At 39.5% G+C, this 18,400-nt stretch overlaps 2 protein-coding genes across 4 annotated transcripts in view; both read right to left on the reverse strand.

The window, feature by feature from the left end:
- The window catches only part of FEZ2 (fasciculation and elongation protein zeta 2), a 29,588-nt gene extending 19,445 nt beyond the window's left edge, over positions 1 to 10,143 (reverse strand). Inside the window, exons 1-4 of one of the 2 annotated variants that reach the window (XM_080583959.1) lie at positions 9,754 to 10,143; positions 8,095 to 8,203; positions 5,215 to 5,331; positions 3,326 to 3,470 (exon numbers count right to left, since the gene is read on the reverse strand). In XM_080583959.1, coding sequence (XP_080440085.1) covers positions 3,326 to 3,470; positions 5,215 to 5,331; positions 8,095 to 8,203; positions 9,754 to 9,998 — 616 coding nt within the window. In that variant the 5' untranslated portion in view covers positions 9,999 to 10,143. The remainder of the gene's footprint in view (positions 1 to 3,325; positions 3,471 to 5,214; positions 5,332 to 8,094; positions 8,204 to 9,753) is intronic. The other variant, XM_080583960.1, reaches the window with a different exon arrangement.
- Positions 10,144 to 13,957: 3,814 nt separating this feature from the next.
- Positions 13,958 to 18,400, reverse strand: part of CRIM1 (cysteine rich transmembrane BMP regulator 1) — a 181,400-nt gene continuing 176,957 nt past the window's right edge. For both annotated transcript variants that reach the window (XM_080583957.1, XM_080583956.1), the window contains one exon: positions 13,958 to 16,869. In XM_080583957.1, the coding sequence (XP_080440083.1) occupies positions 16,693 to 16,869 (177 nt within the window). In that variant the 3' untranslated portion in view covers positions 13,958 to 16,692. The remainder of the gene's footprint in view (positions 16,870 to 18,400) is intronic.

Below are 18,400 nucleotides of genomic sequence, written 5' to 3' on the forward strand. Positions count from 1 at the left end.
ATTCCTAAAGGAATAAACTCATCACACAGGAAACCGGAATGGCAATAAGATTTTTAAACTTTCTGTTTATTTCTGAGAAATTAGAGACAATCTGCAAATAGAAAGGGAATGCCATAGTTAAGGAAGCTGAAGTAAGCACTAAACTTACAATACTAATATCTTTGTTTTTATCTTCCATTGGCAGTCACTGTTCAAAATAAAAGATTTCCATATTTTCCTACAAAACAATCAACAGTTTGACACTGCTGGAATCCTTGGATACGATAATACAGAAACTGTAAACACACTGTGAGGGAATCTTCGTAGGGATATTGGTGAGGTGTGCAAGCATATTAATAAAAGATCAAACTTTTACAATAAGCTCTTTAGATGCCTTTAGTAGTAAAACAAACAAACAAACAAACAAACAAAAAAAACCAAGAAACCTCCAAGTTTTCTTTGGCTGGGGATTGTAATCAAAAGCATGGCCTTGTATCACCTGAAACAAGGGCCTAGATCAAAAGAGGCTGATAGGTTCATTTCAAGCAAAAATAAGTACTAGTAGTTTTGAGAAAGCATGAGTCTGCATTGGTCAAAGCTACACCAGAAGCCTGTAAAATGATGGTTTAGAAACAAAACAAACCCTTGAGCTTTGCATTTTAAAGATACCATTTCGTAACACACTACAGACAGTGAATTAGGACCACAAAGAACCTTCTGAGGCTTGCTTGGGTACTCACTCCTCCATTTACATATGGCGTACGTAGGGAACTATCAAGTCCCAGATGCTATGTCAAAGGACATCATTTTCATTGGCATTTGAACAATAGATAGTGCTGGTTACACTGAAGAGTACAATCTATTTAAAGACACTGCATAGGTGTTTGCAATTATTTGGTTATGTTCAAATTTTATGTTCAAAAAAACTGTTGTAAGGAAAAGTGCTCATGGGCAAGTGTTGAAAAATACAGATAAGCCCAGGAACTACAATGAAGTATAGCTCTCAGGAAAAAAAAAGCATTAAAAAAGGTAGTAGGTGAAATGTTTTTCTCTCTCTTAGATGACAGCAGGGAAAACTAATTGGAGAAAGCTCCTTTTCCTTTACCAAAGGAGAAGCGACAAAACCTGTTAGGGCAATTCTCCGGCAATGAGACACATTTTTTTGGGGGGTAGTTTAAGGCCTTAAACTCTGCTAGAATACTGTGACAGTACAGTATGCTAAAGGCTCTAAGTTTCAAGTAGTTTGAACTGTCCACCACCTGTTTAAGCTGTTGCTTAAACTATTCTAAGCATGCAGCGTGCAGGTGATAGCCTCTGTGCCTAACAGCATCTCAGCCGTATTCGCAGTCATTGCATACCACAGTAGGTCTTAGCACAGCACTAACTTTTTGCAAAGTCAACTATGCTTGTCAGTACTTGCAAATAGCAACATCAACTCAAACATAAAGGAGAAAAAAGGTAGATACAGGATTTTCTGGTGTATGGGTGTGCAAGGGACGTAATAGGCCCTACAGTCTGTGAAATTGAGAAAAAAATTAATATGACTAAATGTAATATGCATTCAGTACAGAGGACAGGATTAAAAACATCGGTTGCACCACTGTTTTATTTCATGAAAAAAGAACAGTGAGAACACCAGTGAGTTCCAACACTTAAGAACCAGCTTCACAGCCTAAAAACCAATTGTTCAAAACCCCAAAGAGAGGGACAGATTATTCAGCTGCAATCCTGACTTATGATTGATCAGCTGTCATGATCAAAGGCTACAGAGGTGCTACATAGAAATTACTCACCCGATACCGGTGAGCGAAAACAGAATAATTCAAATTCAGTAGACTACCTGGATTAAATCTTAGATTTGTACACTACGGGACTAATCTGTGTAACCAGAATTGTAACTTTCTATTTTTGGACTGTCTTAATACAAGTCTTTCCGCACGAAAAGATCAAATACAAACTGATTTCTTTCTCTCAGACCTAAAGAATAACACCTCTGACTTGTCCTACAAAAGACATACTCAGTTTCCAGGAAAAACCTGCAAGAAATTTGGAGATACGCAGACTAATTCTGAAGTGACTTCGCACATAAAAAAGGTAGCAAGAGCTTTCCATAAAACAGTGATCTGAGAGATGTGAAAGCAGATTCTGAGAAACAGATGAAGCAAAGTTAAATTATCTGCCAAAGTAACTCAAGGAATTATTTGGTCAAGGCTGACCTTTAATCCATAAAGATGCAACAGAGAAGATGAGCTCCTGAGGCAAAGCAAAATAAATATGATATGGAATAGAAAGCAAGCTTGATTAACTCCAAACCTAAGGACATATGGAACTGTCAGAAGAGCAGGAAGCCCTGCTGAGCAAGATACACTTTGCTTTCACATTCCTGAAATTTATGTGTTAAGACAGCTATGAGTCCAACCATGAAAATGGAATCTCCTCCATAAATCTGAAATGTAGCAGAAACTGTAAGTCATGTCACAGAAGGTCAGCCAGTTTTCTGAATCATTTGTAGAATTTATACTGCTGACCCAGACTACAGGAAAGAAAGCACCAAACTTTTAAAAGGTCACAGAGTAGTAGGATGTGCTAGCAGATGCGTTCCTATCACCTTCTAAAATAGATTTTGACAAATAAGCAGATGAAACAAATTTCCATCATGAAATTGATTAATCACAGGTTTCTTTTGCAAACAAATCCAAATATTACACTTAAGCTATACATGTAGTTACTTCTTTTATAAAAGGAAGAGCAGATTATTTCCTCTGTGTAGAAGACAACACAAAGTTTTTTAATTCTTAAGTTTTCTGAAGAGGAATGGAAAGGGTGGAGAGAGAAATGGTAATGGCTTTAGGTAGGAAAAAAGCAATGGTTTCTTCATTTCAGTGTTACTATGTATCAAGGTAAGTTGCAGTGACTGAAACAGTACCAAAGAAACACCATTTTCTTTTACCTACCACATAGCTTTCAGGAGCTTTAGCTCATCTCCTTAAACACCAATAGCACAGTGGCTTCAAAAAAGCATTTAGTTTCAGAATATAATTTAATAAAGCTTAATAAAAATAATAGGCTTCTCACATTATCTATGAAAGGCTCTCATCACAGTGAATCAAGCTTCAGTACATTATAAATGTTATGAAGTTTTATTTTTATTCTAAATTATGAAAAGTCTTCTATTCACGTTCTAATTCTAGTTTCTCCTTTTGGGAGAATTTAAACATTTTGAAAATATTGTTGGATGCAGAAATTTCGTAAGAATGAGTCACTATAGATCAAGTACATGGCAATCTTACCCATTAAAGTATTTTCAATAGACATAAGAACAAAATACTAAATAAACATCACTTACTCTCTTCATAGCTGTTGTTTGTACTGGATCTCTTGAGTGTCTGAATTTCCTGGGAAAGCAAGGAGAGACGATCGGATTGAGTGGGCGTTTCATCATCTTCTGGATCAGGTGATTCCTGCATCATTTCCTCTATTTCTTCAATCACCTTCAAAAAAGAAAATCCTTATGAAAATCCTCACTGCAAGAAGAGAAACAGCCTGCAATTTGAAGCAGATCTATTAAGAGCTTAAGTGTTTTTTTACTTTCAATTAGCACAGATGTTGCTGGACAAAACTAATACTGAGACTGGATTCAGAAGAACAAACAAAATCATATTGATATTTCCTCCTCATTCTCTGAGAATATCTTTTCCTGGTGTGTTGGTGACCTCTCTACAAGCAGTGTGCTGAAACCATACAGCTATTTCCATACGAAGATACACAGGGTTCTGCCTAAGAGAACTGAACTGGAATAAGCAAGCTGGACTATCTTTCCAGAGTATTCAGTTGAAGGAAAAACAAAACAATCACATTTTTTTCATACCCCCAAATTTCACTATACTTTCTAAGCAAAACTCTTGTGTCCTTTTATGGATGCCTCTTTTACTGAAAATTCAGCACAAATGGAACAAAGATGACATTAAAAAACATCAAACAAAGCCATCTACTGCAAATGGAATTCTCTGTTCTCAGCTCTTTAAAGTCTGAGTATTTCTCTCTCCATCTCCTCCAACATGACAAAATCTTCCTGCTAATCTGGTACTTAGATCAGAATGGAAGAGTCCCATGATATGACTATCAGAAGAAATAGTACTAATATTTCCTCAGAGCCATCCAAACTACATCCTCTTTATTATTTTTTTTCTTTATACTATACTGCATATTATTTGTTCATTCAGATCGGTATTAGTTTATTGTTCTCATAATTGTTTTACCATTAATACGAAATTGCTTCCAGACAAAATGAAAATGTCAGCCAAAACAAGTTCTGAATAACCTGATAATCTGCTGTGCTTATGTGAAGTTTTATGAACTGATCCATCATAACCTGAAGCTGATTCCCTTCCCTAGGGATAAGATCTGAGCCAGATAGAAAGTATAAGAACAGAAATCCTGCACGTAAAGAACTTATGTTCATTTTTATACTGAAAAGTATGTCTACAGGCTAAATTATTAGCTGAATAAATAACAGATCAAATTCTGCAAGTTTAACGGCTGTAGACATTGTTCAAATCCACCTCGCAGTAAAAAAAGAGCAAAGACAGCTCAAGCAATCCCAGCTCTTGTACTCTCAGTAACCATGCTCATGAGAATTCAAAGATAACCACTGAAATAACAAGAACATACACCCTTGCATTTGCTTACTTAAGCAGGATCATAGTGGACAGACATTAACCTCACTCAAAAGAGCAATTCTCAAGAGAGCTTAAAACTGTGGATTTGTAACAGAAGCCTTCAGTCACCAAGTAATTCAAATGCTTAGCAGGAAAAGCGTTGATCTGCTCTCATATTAGACAAAAGCTTCAGAGAATTCTCAGTAACCGCAAAGCCATACGTGGATATGAATGTCCATGCTGTCAGGCTGGAAAACTACAAACATCATAACAATACCGCCATTTTGAAAATATTTTGGCTTCTTAATCCATGTATTTAGTTTAGTAGTATTTCTGACTAATTCATGATAAGAAGGGTATAAAGATTTCAAAAACCCTGACTATCAACCTCACCTGAAGAACCAGAAGTTTTTCAAATCTGAATGACGTAATAGTATCTCACACATTATTACAACTCTAATAAAAGAACAATTAAGAAGCTTAGCTATTGTAAACAGCAAGGAAGAAGAACAAAAAGATAATTACAGACGAAAAGAAAGTACTACAAGAACAACAGTGTCTTTAGTGAACACTTCACCTGTTCTGCTGTGAATAGTGGTTCGTCATTGATGCAGGAAACAATGATAGAATGCATATCCAACTGTTCCCTCAGCTCTTCGTCATCTGACAGGTCAAGGTTTAAGTTATCATTTACCTAGAAAGCATGAAAATTTGTATTTTTATATAAATCTAACACACATACACATTTATATGTATAAATATGTGTATACAAATAAAAAAAGGGAATCTAATACTGAGTTTCACACAAACAAAACATATTCCTTGCCCATAATAATGGAATCAACGATTCTTGCTGTCAAGTACCTGGAAACTGAAGTGCCTTATCAACTGAAATCAAAATTGTAAATGTAGAAAGTTAAAATAGCTGTCACTTTTGAAAGATGAAAAAACCCTCAGCATTTAAAGACCTCGTACACAATGACACACATATATTTCCAGGGAAAGCTGTCAATCCGATGTAGGTATTTAAATGAGGCAGTTGTCTTAAATGAAGACACAGGTTTCAGTGTGGGGGAGGAAAGCTACATATAATATCTAATACTACACAAATCTATTATTTTATGTGCTTTTATAGTTCTACTTTTTCACATAATGAAATAAACCTTTTTTTTGTTGTTTTAAAAATAGAACATGTTTATTTAAGTCTGCGCCTTAATCAGTCAGGTATATTTTACTCTCCCACTGACATATTACAGCTTATTTACAAAGTGGTTTGTTTTTTCTGCATTTTATCTGTTACTGGATTCCAGCCAAACCAGCCTAGAAAAGCTAAAGTCATCTGAAAACACACACTTTGTATTCCTTCAGACATCAGAAGGAAGTCAGATGTCAAATTTTGTCCAGTATCTGGAATAACAATGCAGTGACAGGGCTCCACTAAGAATCTTTGTTCACCTACCATGTGGATACATTTAAGTTTTGTCATTCTTTAATGTCTGCAGTCCTGAAATGGTTAACAACTATGAGATAGTAAGCAAGGATAACAGCATAGCTAGAAGGAGGTCAGTTCCTCCTTCCTGCCATCCCCAGAAACAATACTGTGAAAGACTACCAGAATATATTCTGATAATATAGGCTAATAAACTACCTAAACCAGCCCAAGCTACAGCTGATGCCCAAAGGACCATCCAGCCACTCTCCATGCCTGTTTCTGCCCTCACACTCCTACTCATTGTGCTGTGCAACGTTTTTTGCAATTCAGGGAAAGATCTGTCTAAAAGTAATCTAACTTTAGTAAATATACTAAACAAGCAATTGTGCAATCCTGTTCCTTGTACCGCTGTACAAGACTTCCACCCAGCTGCTCCTTTCACTGTCAGAGCCATACAAAAATATTCACAGGTCTGTGATGTGAACCAACAAAGATCTGATGAATCAGCCTCATTCACCTCACATTTCTTCTTCCTAGAACAGGAAGAGAAATACCTCAAGCACAAGTCCAATGGCATATTATTAGTTTCAAATGCATCAAGGAAATGTTGCTTAGCTGTTAGCATTCAGTGTAAGGAAGTTAAAACAAGCTACTAGCTGGTCCATATGTGCTGTCATATATCCAGAAATACTGCTGAAACAGACATGTAGAAAAAAAAACCGTGCTGAATGCTTCCAAACAGATGGGCTTTACACATCAAAAGACATGCCAGGTGGAGTGAAAGCTGAAAAAACTTGAGCTATATTTAATTCATAAACTAAAATTTCCTCTACTGGCAGCATACCTAAGATTCTTTCTAATTCATCAAACCAACTTTACATTCATGTAGTTCCATCATAATTTCCCACAAAATTTACAAAAAATATATTAAATATTTTATATTGTAACTAGTTCCTTATCAAGAAAGCCATCAGTCTTTCAGTCCATCTTTTCAGTCATATAATACAATTACAGCACATGGGGATGCAATTGTTTTTAACTTTAAATGTAAGGATCTAATTACTCCGAAACCACTTAGACAATCTGAGCACTCTATTAATAAAAATTAGAATAAACACGAGTCGAAATCAAGAGATGATCATCAGACTCAGAGAAAGACAGAGTGAGTTCCACATTGCCATCTTCCCCTGAAGAACCCCTAAGAGTCAGTTTTCTTCTGATATCCTTTTCACCAGAACAGTAACTACTGCTGTTATAGTAAAATATAGCTGTGGATTTCTAATGGATGGCAAAAATCAAAGCTTTAATCTATTCTCACGTTACACACCAAGGTATTTTTACAACATTATTCAACTTCACCACGTTTAAAGATAAACAACTCATTTCCTCAGAAGGCCTGAGAGATGAGAACTCTTCCTAGCTTTTCTTACCGAAGTGTTTTAATCCACTTTTAAGAAGATCAGTGGACAAACCCTTCTATAAACATTGCTCGAGCTCTTCTTTCTCTAGAAAACCATTTCACTTGTTAAATAAGAAATACAAAACAAAAGATTACACTTCAGTGACCCCTGGGTTGTCTTTTCTGTTAAAGAATCTACTTCAGTCTCTACCTGACTGCAGAATGAGATCAACTTTGAAAAAGTCCACAATGGATTTACTAAATCAGAATACTCCCTTTTCTCCTCCCTTACCCAGAACACTGTTCAAGATAAAACAGATAGGAGAAAGATTTGTACAATGAGAAATCATTCCACATAAATGTTACCTCTCATGCTCTGATCTAATTAACATTGGCCTCTAATAAACATCCATCTAACCCTGTATTACTCCAACCCAAACAGAAGCAAACATACATCAATGGCTGTTTGTCTTTCTATTATTTTTTTAAAAACCTCATGTCTAATGTCAAGCAAAATATTTTAAGCTATTTAATAGCAACACTCCTTTATAGAAAAGCAAATTGCTTTATTTTCCTGCTGAGTATAAAAGATCCAAGAAGGGGTATTTTTACTGATCAGAACTTACCCCTTTTTCTGAAAGATTCAGCGTTGGCAAGTGCAAAGCTCTGGTGTGGGAAGATTTCCAGTCAACTGGCATTACATTACCATAATTATCAGTCAAGGCATTCCAGATCCTGGAGAGAAGAATAAAAATGAAGATGGAGAACTTAAAACAATAACTGATCAGCAGTAACCGTATCTGTAATGATAACATATTTCAATCAATGACTACTAAACATTCATCTGCAAGTTACTGACACTATTTTTTATCAAGTTCTGAAGTCAAGTGACAATGGTTTTCAATAAACCCCATTTATTTCTCATTTTAAATGTAAAATTTATGCACAGCAGTAATATAAAGCAAGGTAACAAAGAGACAGCCACATTGCTAATTACATAACTATACTCAAAATCTTCCTGGGGAGTGGGCAAGCCCTCCCCTAATGAAATTTGATCTCAGCTATAAATTCTTTCCCTATTGTTGCTCTCGTTTTCCTCGCATTTTGCAATTTAAAATTGGGAACTAGCAGAATAGCAACTAGCTGAATAGCAACATCTGAGCGAAACTTCTATTTTTATGGCTTGCTTTAGCTACTTTTATCATACTTTTTTTCCTCTCTGTTTATCACTGAATAATGAACACGCAGAACTTATGCTAAAAATTTTACAGTAATTTTGCTTTATCTAGAAGTACTCTCACTGATCCCAGTCCATCACTCTTGTTCACAGTTGATCTTAATCATGTCTACAGTATACAATGGACTCTAGGCTTGCATATGCAGTCCTGTTCTGGTACACCAGTCGAGATTTTGAAACTGAGCAGCCCCGTCAGAAGGTCATCTCAAGTCAGCTAACAAACCCTGCCTCTAACCCTGCCAACAGCAACATGCTGTTGATGCGTGTTTGGAGCGGTTGCCTAGCTAGGATCACAGGAGGTCAGAGGAATGCCTGAGCCAGAGACAGAAGGGCAGACAGAGTCTCCTGCTGTACAACATCTCTGATTCACAGCTCTGCGTACTTACCTCACTGTTTATACCAGACACCCAGTCATTTGCTGAGTGGCTTTTTTTTTCCACCCTTTTCATGGAATGAGACATATAATTTAGTTACCTCAAAGTAACAGAAAAGCTGCAGTGTGACTGTATAATGAAGACAGCGTTTCTAATGATTCTATGATTGTATAACGAAGACAAGCTAACAGTGAAATTTACTATAAAAGAGAACATAGATACTAGTAAAATAAAAACAGGAAGGCAGCAGAGGTCAGAAGTGGTCTACTGCTCGGGGGAGACAGCAATTACCACAGTCGCAACTCGGCGATCCCGTTCTCTATCTGCTTTCCATCCCCCCCCGGTCAGCCCCCAGCGGTGAAGCAGAGCAGCGGGCGGGCGGCAAGCAGCCGAAGGCACAGCACCGCCAGCCGCTCCGCCTGCCGGAGCGGTCCCGTCTGGGGCGACGGACACCCACCCACGGGGCCGCAGGCACAGGCGGCTCCGGGACCCAAAGCCAAAGGGCTCCCTCCCAAGGCAGCGGCGAGGCCGGGCCCCGAGGCCAGGACGAGCCGCAGAGCGCCCTGCCCTGCCAGCCCCACGTCCCCGCTGTCCCCTCAGGCCGGGCCGGGCCTCCCCGGGCACCGCCGCTCCCCTCTGTCTGTCTGTCTGTCCGTCCCCCCGTCCGCACTCACTCGTCGTCCTGCAGGGCGCTCTGCTCCGTGAGGGGCCGCAGCGGAACGCGGCTCTCGCCGCCGCCGCCGCCGCCAGCCCGGGCCTGCGGGGGCTGGAAGCAGAGGGACAGCCTCGCCCCCAGATCCCCCCCGGCCCAGCCGCTTTTGTCGCGGGCGGCCTCGGGAGCGCCGCCAGCCTGCGGGGGCTGGAAGCCGGAGAAGTCCTGCCAGTCGCCCGGGTCCCGCTGCGAGGCCGCCGCCGCCATCGCGGCACCCGGAGACACCCCCCCCCCCGCCGGCTGCGCGTCCCCGGCCGTGCGCGCTCCCGGCGCCTCCCGCAGCTCCGGGGGCGGGAGGGGGAAGGAGGAGGCGCGTGACGGGACAGGGCTGCCCAACGGCCGCTCCCAACGGCCGCAGGGGGCGGAGCGCGGAGCGCGCGACCCGTTGGCGGCGGAAGGCGGCGTCGCGGGGCAGCGCACGGCACGGCACGGCACGGCCGGCGGCGCTGGGGCCGCCCGTCACCTCCGGCGCGGTGCCCGCCGCCCTCCGGGCTGGAGGCGCGGACCTTCGCCCCTCGCAGCCTGCCCTGAGGCGGTGTGGGGATAGGGATCCGCCTCCAGGGCAGGTGGCGGCTCCTGCGGGTGCCGGTCGGCGGAAGTGGAGGTGTTTTCAGGGACGCTGTCCTACTTTTGTAAAAAAAATAAAAATGGCCAGTCGCTGCTTAATTTCATCGTTGGACTTCGGATGTGTAGAATCATAGAATCATTAAGGTTGGAAAAGAGCTCCAAGATCATAAGGTCCAACCATCACCGTATTACCACTATCACCTACTAAACCATGTCCCAAAGCACCAGGTGCAACCTTTCCTTAAACACCCTCAGGGACGGTGACTCCACCACCTCCCTGGGCAACCCATTCCAATGCTTAACCACTCTTTTTGAGAAGAAATGTCTCCTCATTTCCAAACTGAACCTCCCTTGGCGCAACTTGAGGCCATTCCCTCTAGTCCTACAACTAGTTATCTGCGAGAAGAGGCTGACCCCACAACTAAGTGAGCATCTTCGACTTGTGCAAGCAAAGAGACCACCACAGGGAAGCCCTGAGGCTGCAGTAGGTCCTCATGAGGGAGCAAGTAGGGGCTGAGCACTGGGAACATTGGAACCTCGTAACTGAAGCATGGGGGGCTTTTTGGCTATTATGTTTCCCCCAGTTTGGCTGCCTACCCAGCATATAACTTCTGGAGATACTTGTTTTATATTAGCAGAGTCACTCTAGTGCCCACCCTTTGCTATCTTTACATTGCGTCTTTATGAGCAATAGCTTATCATTTTTTTATTATTATTATTTTTTAAGTCAACTATTATATTCCTCTGCAAACTTTTGGTATCCCAAAGTGTATTGTGTTCAGTTCTGGGCCCCTACCAGACGGGTACTGAGTGGCTCAAGCATGTGCAGAGAAGACCAATGAAGCTGGTGAAGGGAGAAGAAAGCAAGACTTGTGAGGAAGGAGCAGCTGATGGAACTGGGGCTGTTCAGTCTGGAGAGGAGGAGGCTATGAGGAGACCTCATCACACTCTGCAACTGCCTGAAAGGAGCTTCCACTGAGGAGTGTGTTGGCCTCTTCTCTCAGGTGACAAGGGATGGGATGCAAGGAAGCAGCCTCCAGCCATGCCAGGGGAGGTTCAGATTGGATATTGTGAAGAATTTATTCACAGAAAGGGTAGGATAGGCATCTGAACAGGCTGTCCAGGGACATGGCGGTGTCCCAGCCCTGGAGGTATTCAAGAGCCATGGGGACGTGACAGGGTTTGGTGATAGGACATGTTAGGTCAGGTTGATGGTTGAGCTAGATCTTGAAGGTCTTTTCCAATCTAGATGATTCAATGATTCGAAGTTTCTCTGCTAACCTTCCTTTGTTTTGAGCCTTAAGTTTTTCATTCTTCCCACCTGATGTTTGAAAAGAGACAAGGCAGGCAGAAAAAATAATTCCCTGTTAAGCATTTTTGTGTCATTCAGGTAAAGACCTTTGTCTTATCCTGCTCAGTTACAGCTCTTTCAACCTGTCAAGCCCTAGTCTGTATGGGCATTCCAAATACAATCCTTTCTGATGCTGGTAGTAGGGCAAAGGAGGTCAGGACTGCTTAGAGTGTTCAAATGTGGCTGCACCATCATTTTACACATTAGCATACAGTTGTTTCATGTTCTGTTCACATGAAAAATCCAAATGTTTGTCAGCGACAGTCTTCCACAGACATAACAGGATGGAACAAAAATGCTGGAACAGTTAACTAGAAAGGGAAATTACTGGAAATTTAGCAGATAGAAATGTAAAGGGATGACCAAAAATAACAATCTGTCCTAGTCAAAGTCATTTATGGGCTTTGCAATAACTATAATTACTTGGGCATTTTAGATTATTAAAGCCAGCTTTCTAAGAACATGGACTCATTTTCAAGTAGCAATCAAAACAGTAAATATGCTAGTTCTAGGGTGTACCACATTTAAACAACGAGGACTTTTTCTGTTCTTTTGGCCTTGACATCAGAAAGATATAATAGAATAAGAACTACAAACAATGGCAAGATTGGCCAAAAGGTGTGGAACAGCTCTAGGGCTTTTTAGAAAAAAAATGAAGATGCAGGTCTCTCAGTTAATGGGTGGTATGTAAATGATGATCCACTGCTTCTTTGAATGCATAAAGTAAAGGGTATGAAATAAAACCATCAAGGGGGTAGGGTAAAAAAGAAAGAAAATGAGGCCATTCTTTCCACACAGGAAGTAGTTAAGCTGAAAAACTCCTTCTCTCAGAAAGATACATACCAGAACTTTACATCAATTCTATTAACTTACAAATTAATAGAAGGAAAAACTAAACAAAACAAGACAAAACAAACAAACAAACAAAAAAACCACAACATTATAGGCTAATAAGTAAATGAATAATCAGTAAACCAGGAAGTCCTTGAAGTGCCAATTACGATTCCCGAGACCTTTTAATGACAGGACAAGGGGGGAATTATTTTAGACTAAAAAAGAGAGATTTAGATTAGGGATTAGGAGGAAATTCTTCACTCAGAGTGTGGTGAGGCATTGGAACAAGCTGCCCAGGGAGGTTGTGGATGCCCCACCCTGGAGGTTTCCACCAATCATAGAATCATTCAGGTTGGAAAAGAACTCCGAGATCATCTGGTCCAACTGTCCCCCTACCACCAATGTCACACACTAACCCATGCCCCTAAGCAGCAGGTCCAACCTTTCCTTAAACACCCTCAGGGACGGTGACTCCACCACCTCCCTGGGCAACCCATTCCAATGCCTGACTACTCTTTCTGAGAAGAAATGCCTCCTCATTTCCAACCTAAACCTCCCCTGGTGCAACTTGAGGCCATTCCCTCTAATCCTATGACTAGTTATCTGTGAGAAGAGGCCGACCCCCAGCTCCCCACACCTTCCTTTCAGGTAGTTGTAGAGAGCAATAAGGTCTTCCCTGAGCCTCCTCTTCTCCAGACTAAACTACCCCAGTTCCCTCAGCCGCTTCTCATAGCACTTGTGTTCCAGGCCCTTCACCTTCACCAGCTTCGTAGCCCTTCTCTGGACACACTCCAGAAGGCCTTGACCTCCTTGTACTGAGTGGCCCAATACTGAACACAGTACTGGAGGTGCGGCCTCACCAGAGCAGAGTACAAGGAGACGATCACCTCCCCATTCCTGCAGGCTACACTATTATTCAAGGCCAGTTTAGATGAGGCCTTGGGCAACCTGATCTAGTGGGAGGTGTCCCTGTCCATGGCAGGGAGGTTGGAACCAGAGGATCTTTAATGTCCCTTCCAACCAGAGTCATTCTATGATTCTATAGGACCTCTTGTCACAGCACTGTAGGATTGTTTGTGGCTGTCTGTTACAGGTATGACTAGACCAGATGGCCTCAGTGTCAGGGCAGAGGCCTAACTGTGTGCTTGATGGATTGTGCTTTACAGAATGCTGAAACTATTTGGAATTCCACGAACCCCTCCAATGCAAAAATTCTTCAGTGCAAACCCCAGAACATTCGGTAACCGCAAACTGCCCTTTACCCACAGTATTTTCTGAACTGTTCTGTTATAAGGTCAGCATGACAATCATATGACTTCCTACTCAAAGGGAAAAAAAAAAAAAACACCTCACCATAATGTAAAGATATAAACTGTTTCAAATAAATATGAAGATTTAAGAACACGTACATCAGTAGGTTTAAAATTTTTTTATTGTGCTGCCAAGAGCCAAATTACAAGAAACCGCCTTACAGTTAAAAAAGTAAACAAGCAATCTGCTGAACCGCAGTGCACTCCGAGTGCCACATATGCATCTATTTTTCAGAAAATTATATCTGCATTTCTCTTACAAGAGCACAACAGGAACCAAAGTAAAAGAGTGTAATGGATACAGCACATAGGATAAATCATATCTTTAAAATAATAATAATAAAATAATAATAATAAAAAACATTTTACACCATGTCCTATATCCTGCTAATATTTTCAGAATATGGCCTTGATTGTAAAACAAAAGCAAGCATTTACAATTTCTGGATAAAGACTGCTTACTCTTATGCAAGGAATGGATGTCTTGTCTTGACAAAATCTTTGTAGTAACTGGACAGAAACATCTCTGTTTCAATATCAGATTGAGTATAAAACACTGGGGAGACTACATTTTTTCGTATTGGTGATTGGAAACTGAAGTTATATAAGCAGAAAAAATGTTGACCTTTAATGATACACCTATTTTTTTCTTTGATGCAAACAGCTAGAACACCTTTTTGATATTCTAAAACAAAAAAATTGTTAATCTTCAGATTAATAAATTAGGTCATTATAATAATAAATTAGTTTTTTTTTTCAGTTTTAAAGTTCAGCAACCTCTGACCAAGTATTTACAACAATACTTGAGAGTTCCTTTACAAAAAATACATTTTCTTTTCACATTAAGCATACTGGGTATCTGTGTCTCTTATGACAAGCATTTGTAAAAGAAAAAAGGCAATGCACAAATGGGTAATTAGTATAAAAGTGCCAAGACCTGTTTGGAAAGTTAACATTGTATTATACAGTCAGAGTTATAAATGAGGCAAGCTACAACAAAATTCCAGCTTAATGTGGACAATATTCCAGTAGTTGTTTCAAACAATTGTTTGAAAAAAAAAAAAGAAAAAAAAAAGAAAGGAAAAAAAAAAAAGAAAATCCAGGAGCTGATGGTGTTATTCTATGGAGCTGATTAGTGCTGCATGTATATTGTCATCAGTGTCTCTAGCCAATGCATTCATTAAAAAGCCTTTTTAAGGCTAAGCAGGAAAAGAAAAATAAGAAACACCCTGAAATGTAGCAAGTAGCAAGAGCAACGCTTACTGCTATAATCGTGCACGTACTGTACACACGCAAACACAAGAGTGCACACACACACACGCGCACACAAACACTTTCAAATCAAATCAAACTGTAGGTAGAATGAGATGCTCTTTTCTTGTCTTTTCTAAACTCACAAGCGATTAAGCACTGATATGGAATGCCTGTTTATCTGTTTCTGCTCTGGGTAAAATCTCTCTCAGATAAAAATACATTCAACAAGAAAAAAAATAGAAAAAATATATACTGTATACATAGTATTTTATATATACAGTATATATATGTATAGTGCATATACACATGCATGTACATATACGTATGTATACCTACATGCATTTGTATATACATATATATACACAAACATACAAATACTTTTTGTTGTTTTTAGCATAATTATATTTACATAAATATTCCTATAATGCTAAAGTTTAAAGAAGCATGATCTCCTTTTTTTTTTTTTTTCTGAGCTTCAAAAAAGGTGCTTGAGTAATATACAATTAAAATTAAGCAGCTTCCTAGCATGGAAGTAGTTTCTAAATCTGCATACCAGTAAATAAGAACATCAACAGGAAAAAAAAAAAACAACCTTAAAACAGTCTCTTTTTAACTCTCTTTTAAGCAAGAGCTTTGTCCAACAAAATATATTTTTCCTTCTCCTGTATGAACAACCAGAGATTGATATAAAATAACAAAACAAAACCATAACAGACAAAACAAACAAACAAAAGCCCCTGGAACTGCATGGTGTTCTTGACTTTTCCTTCCTTCCTTCAATACTGCTGTCAAAAGATCCAGTGCTCATATCAGGAATTACTTAGGCCTCAGTCATTTGCTAACTCTGCCAAAGTCTGGCTAATCTAGCCAATCAGCTTTGAAGAAAACAAAACTAAAACAAAAACAAAAAGCAGCACAAGGTATCATTTTATACATCCTTAATAAACCCACCCTTTATTTTCTGCTATAACCTTTTCCTTGCTATTTCATTAACTACTGCAGCTTCTCATCATATAGAAAAATATTTGCAGCTACACCACACCTGTGATGTGACAAATTCTGTTCTATGAGTATATTATTGTAGCAACAGCTGGAAAAAAAAATCAGACCTTTTCATATTTTTTCACCTGGGGTTAGGATTTGCTGCAACAGATGCAATTTCAGAGCAACAAGAAAAGCCACTATCCTGCTGCTCGGCAGTATTCTTTATTCATTTTCTCCTCCAGCCAAGCATGACCAGCTTTTCTTCTCTGAAGCTTCCTTTTACTTTATTGCCTACCCCTAGCCCCTGATTCCCCCTCCCAAAAAACCTCTATAGCTATGTTACAAGCAAATACACCTTAACAAGTTTTAAAACTTTGGTTCTAAGAAAACACTTGGTCAGTTATCTCAAGGAAAAGTGGGAATGCTTTTTCTGGCACATTGCAGGAGTCAGAGCTCATCCCAGTAAGGTCTTAGAGCTGTACATGTAGTCACAAATCCAATACAATCCACTAAGCAAGTGCACAATTCTAGTTTTATTTTAATAGCAGACTTAGTCTCTCTCTCTCTCTCTTTCTTAAATCCTCAGTAAGGGTGCAATTCTTCAAACTGTTTGATAGAAATTATCTGCCTGTAGGTTGTTCTGTTTTTGCATGCTGTAAAATCCACTGTATCTTGAATCTGGGTCTGCAATTCTTAGCATCCTCTGAGAACTGTCCACCTGGACCATGGTACCTTTCTTGCAGTCCACATATACCAGTTGATTGTTTAGGCAGGAAGGCTGTTAAAACAGAAAGGGAACATTGAATCAGTCAAAAAAAAGTTTGCATTCGACCCATAACTAACAAATGTTTGTGGTCCATAAACACAAGGGGAAATCAAATTGGCAATGAAAACCTGGACTCTTGCTAAGCTTGGCAAAGGTTTATGCCAGGCACAATAATATACCAACATGCTCTTACAAATCGCCATTTTTCATCTTCTCAGTGAAGTTCTGGTATTCTCATATCCCACATGGACTGGTTAAACCATTATCTATTAGTCTACCAACACACAAGGGCTTCAATTTGTTGCCTTGGATGTGCAGGAGGTTGTTTCCAAGACTTTAACAGCCTCTTTATTGCTGATCATTTTCAAGAATGTTTTGTTCCAGGTTACAAATCCACTAAGATAATTGGAGAGATTTTCTTTTTTTTATTTTTTTTTATTCATGCAATTGAAGTCAGATAGTCTCCCATGTTAAATGTGAGATTGTGAGAGAAGCAATTCTATGGAAACCAGTTGACTCACAGGTGAGAAAACAGTTTACAACAAAACCAGGAATAAGAACACAAAATGAGGCCTCATTTTTACAATATGAAAGGGATATTTTATGTGAAATGAAGGAGCAGCAGACAAGATCTCCCATTGCTAGGCTAAATTTGAGAATGTGTAGCAGAAATGCAAAATCTCTCAGATAACTGTGGAAAAACCTGTCATTCTTGATAGAAAAGACTGTGCTTACGCAGTATGTTCTCTTCAACAATATACCTGTCTTCTAGTGTATCTTATGCATCATCCTTTAAAGACCACTTCTTCTAAAGTTCAATACAAATTACTCAATCCTGTAGACTATTACGTATCTTAGTATCTATATGTTTACTTTTAGATTAACATCAAATGTCAATTTATCTTCCTTTTTTTCATTATGTTTTCGTAGCATATTTAAACATCTATAAGCTTCAAAACTTCTCTCCTGCAGTCATTGCAGAGAAAGCAGAAAGAAAATCTGATGACAACAGAGTCAGCTATGGAAGAGAACATACAGCTATAAGGGCACAATGCAGAATGCTCCCCTCTGAAGAAAGGTAGCTTCAATCCAAAAAGTCCTAGGAACCACTGACTGGGGGAATATATTTGCTCAAAAAACTAAATTATTTTATTCCATTAGCATCAGGGGGATGTAAGAAATGAAAAACTACATAATAATGGTTGATGATTTCTCTGTTATTTCTGGAAAAAGTGAAAGATATCATCTGAAATACTATGTCTGGCAAAAAAGGGACAGCTTTGTGGGACTGTGTTGTTATTGGATAGGCTGAACAACAGTGTTCAGTCTGTGGTATTTCTAGTATAAATAAATAACTGTAATAAAAACCTTTATTGGTTTGAAATTCATTGAACTTTTTGTAAATGCTGAACATTACATTAAAATTATCCTTCCTTGAGGACTTGGGTATTTCTGCCTGGTGTAAGGAATTCAAGTTTTCATCTTTTGTGAAAACTTTTTTTTCCCTCCCCATTTTTTTTTTTTTTCCATTTCCCTACAGGAA

This window comes from Anser brachyrhynchus (assembly GCF_964034855.1).
Source record: "Anser brachyrhynchus genome assembly, chromosome: 3".
Taxonomy (NCBI): domain Eukaryota; kingdom Metazoa; phylum Chordata; class Aves; order Anseriformes; family Anatidae; genus Anser; species Anser brachyrhynchus.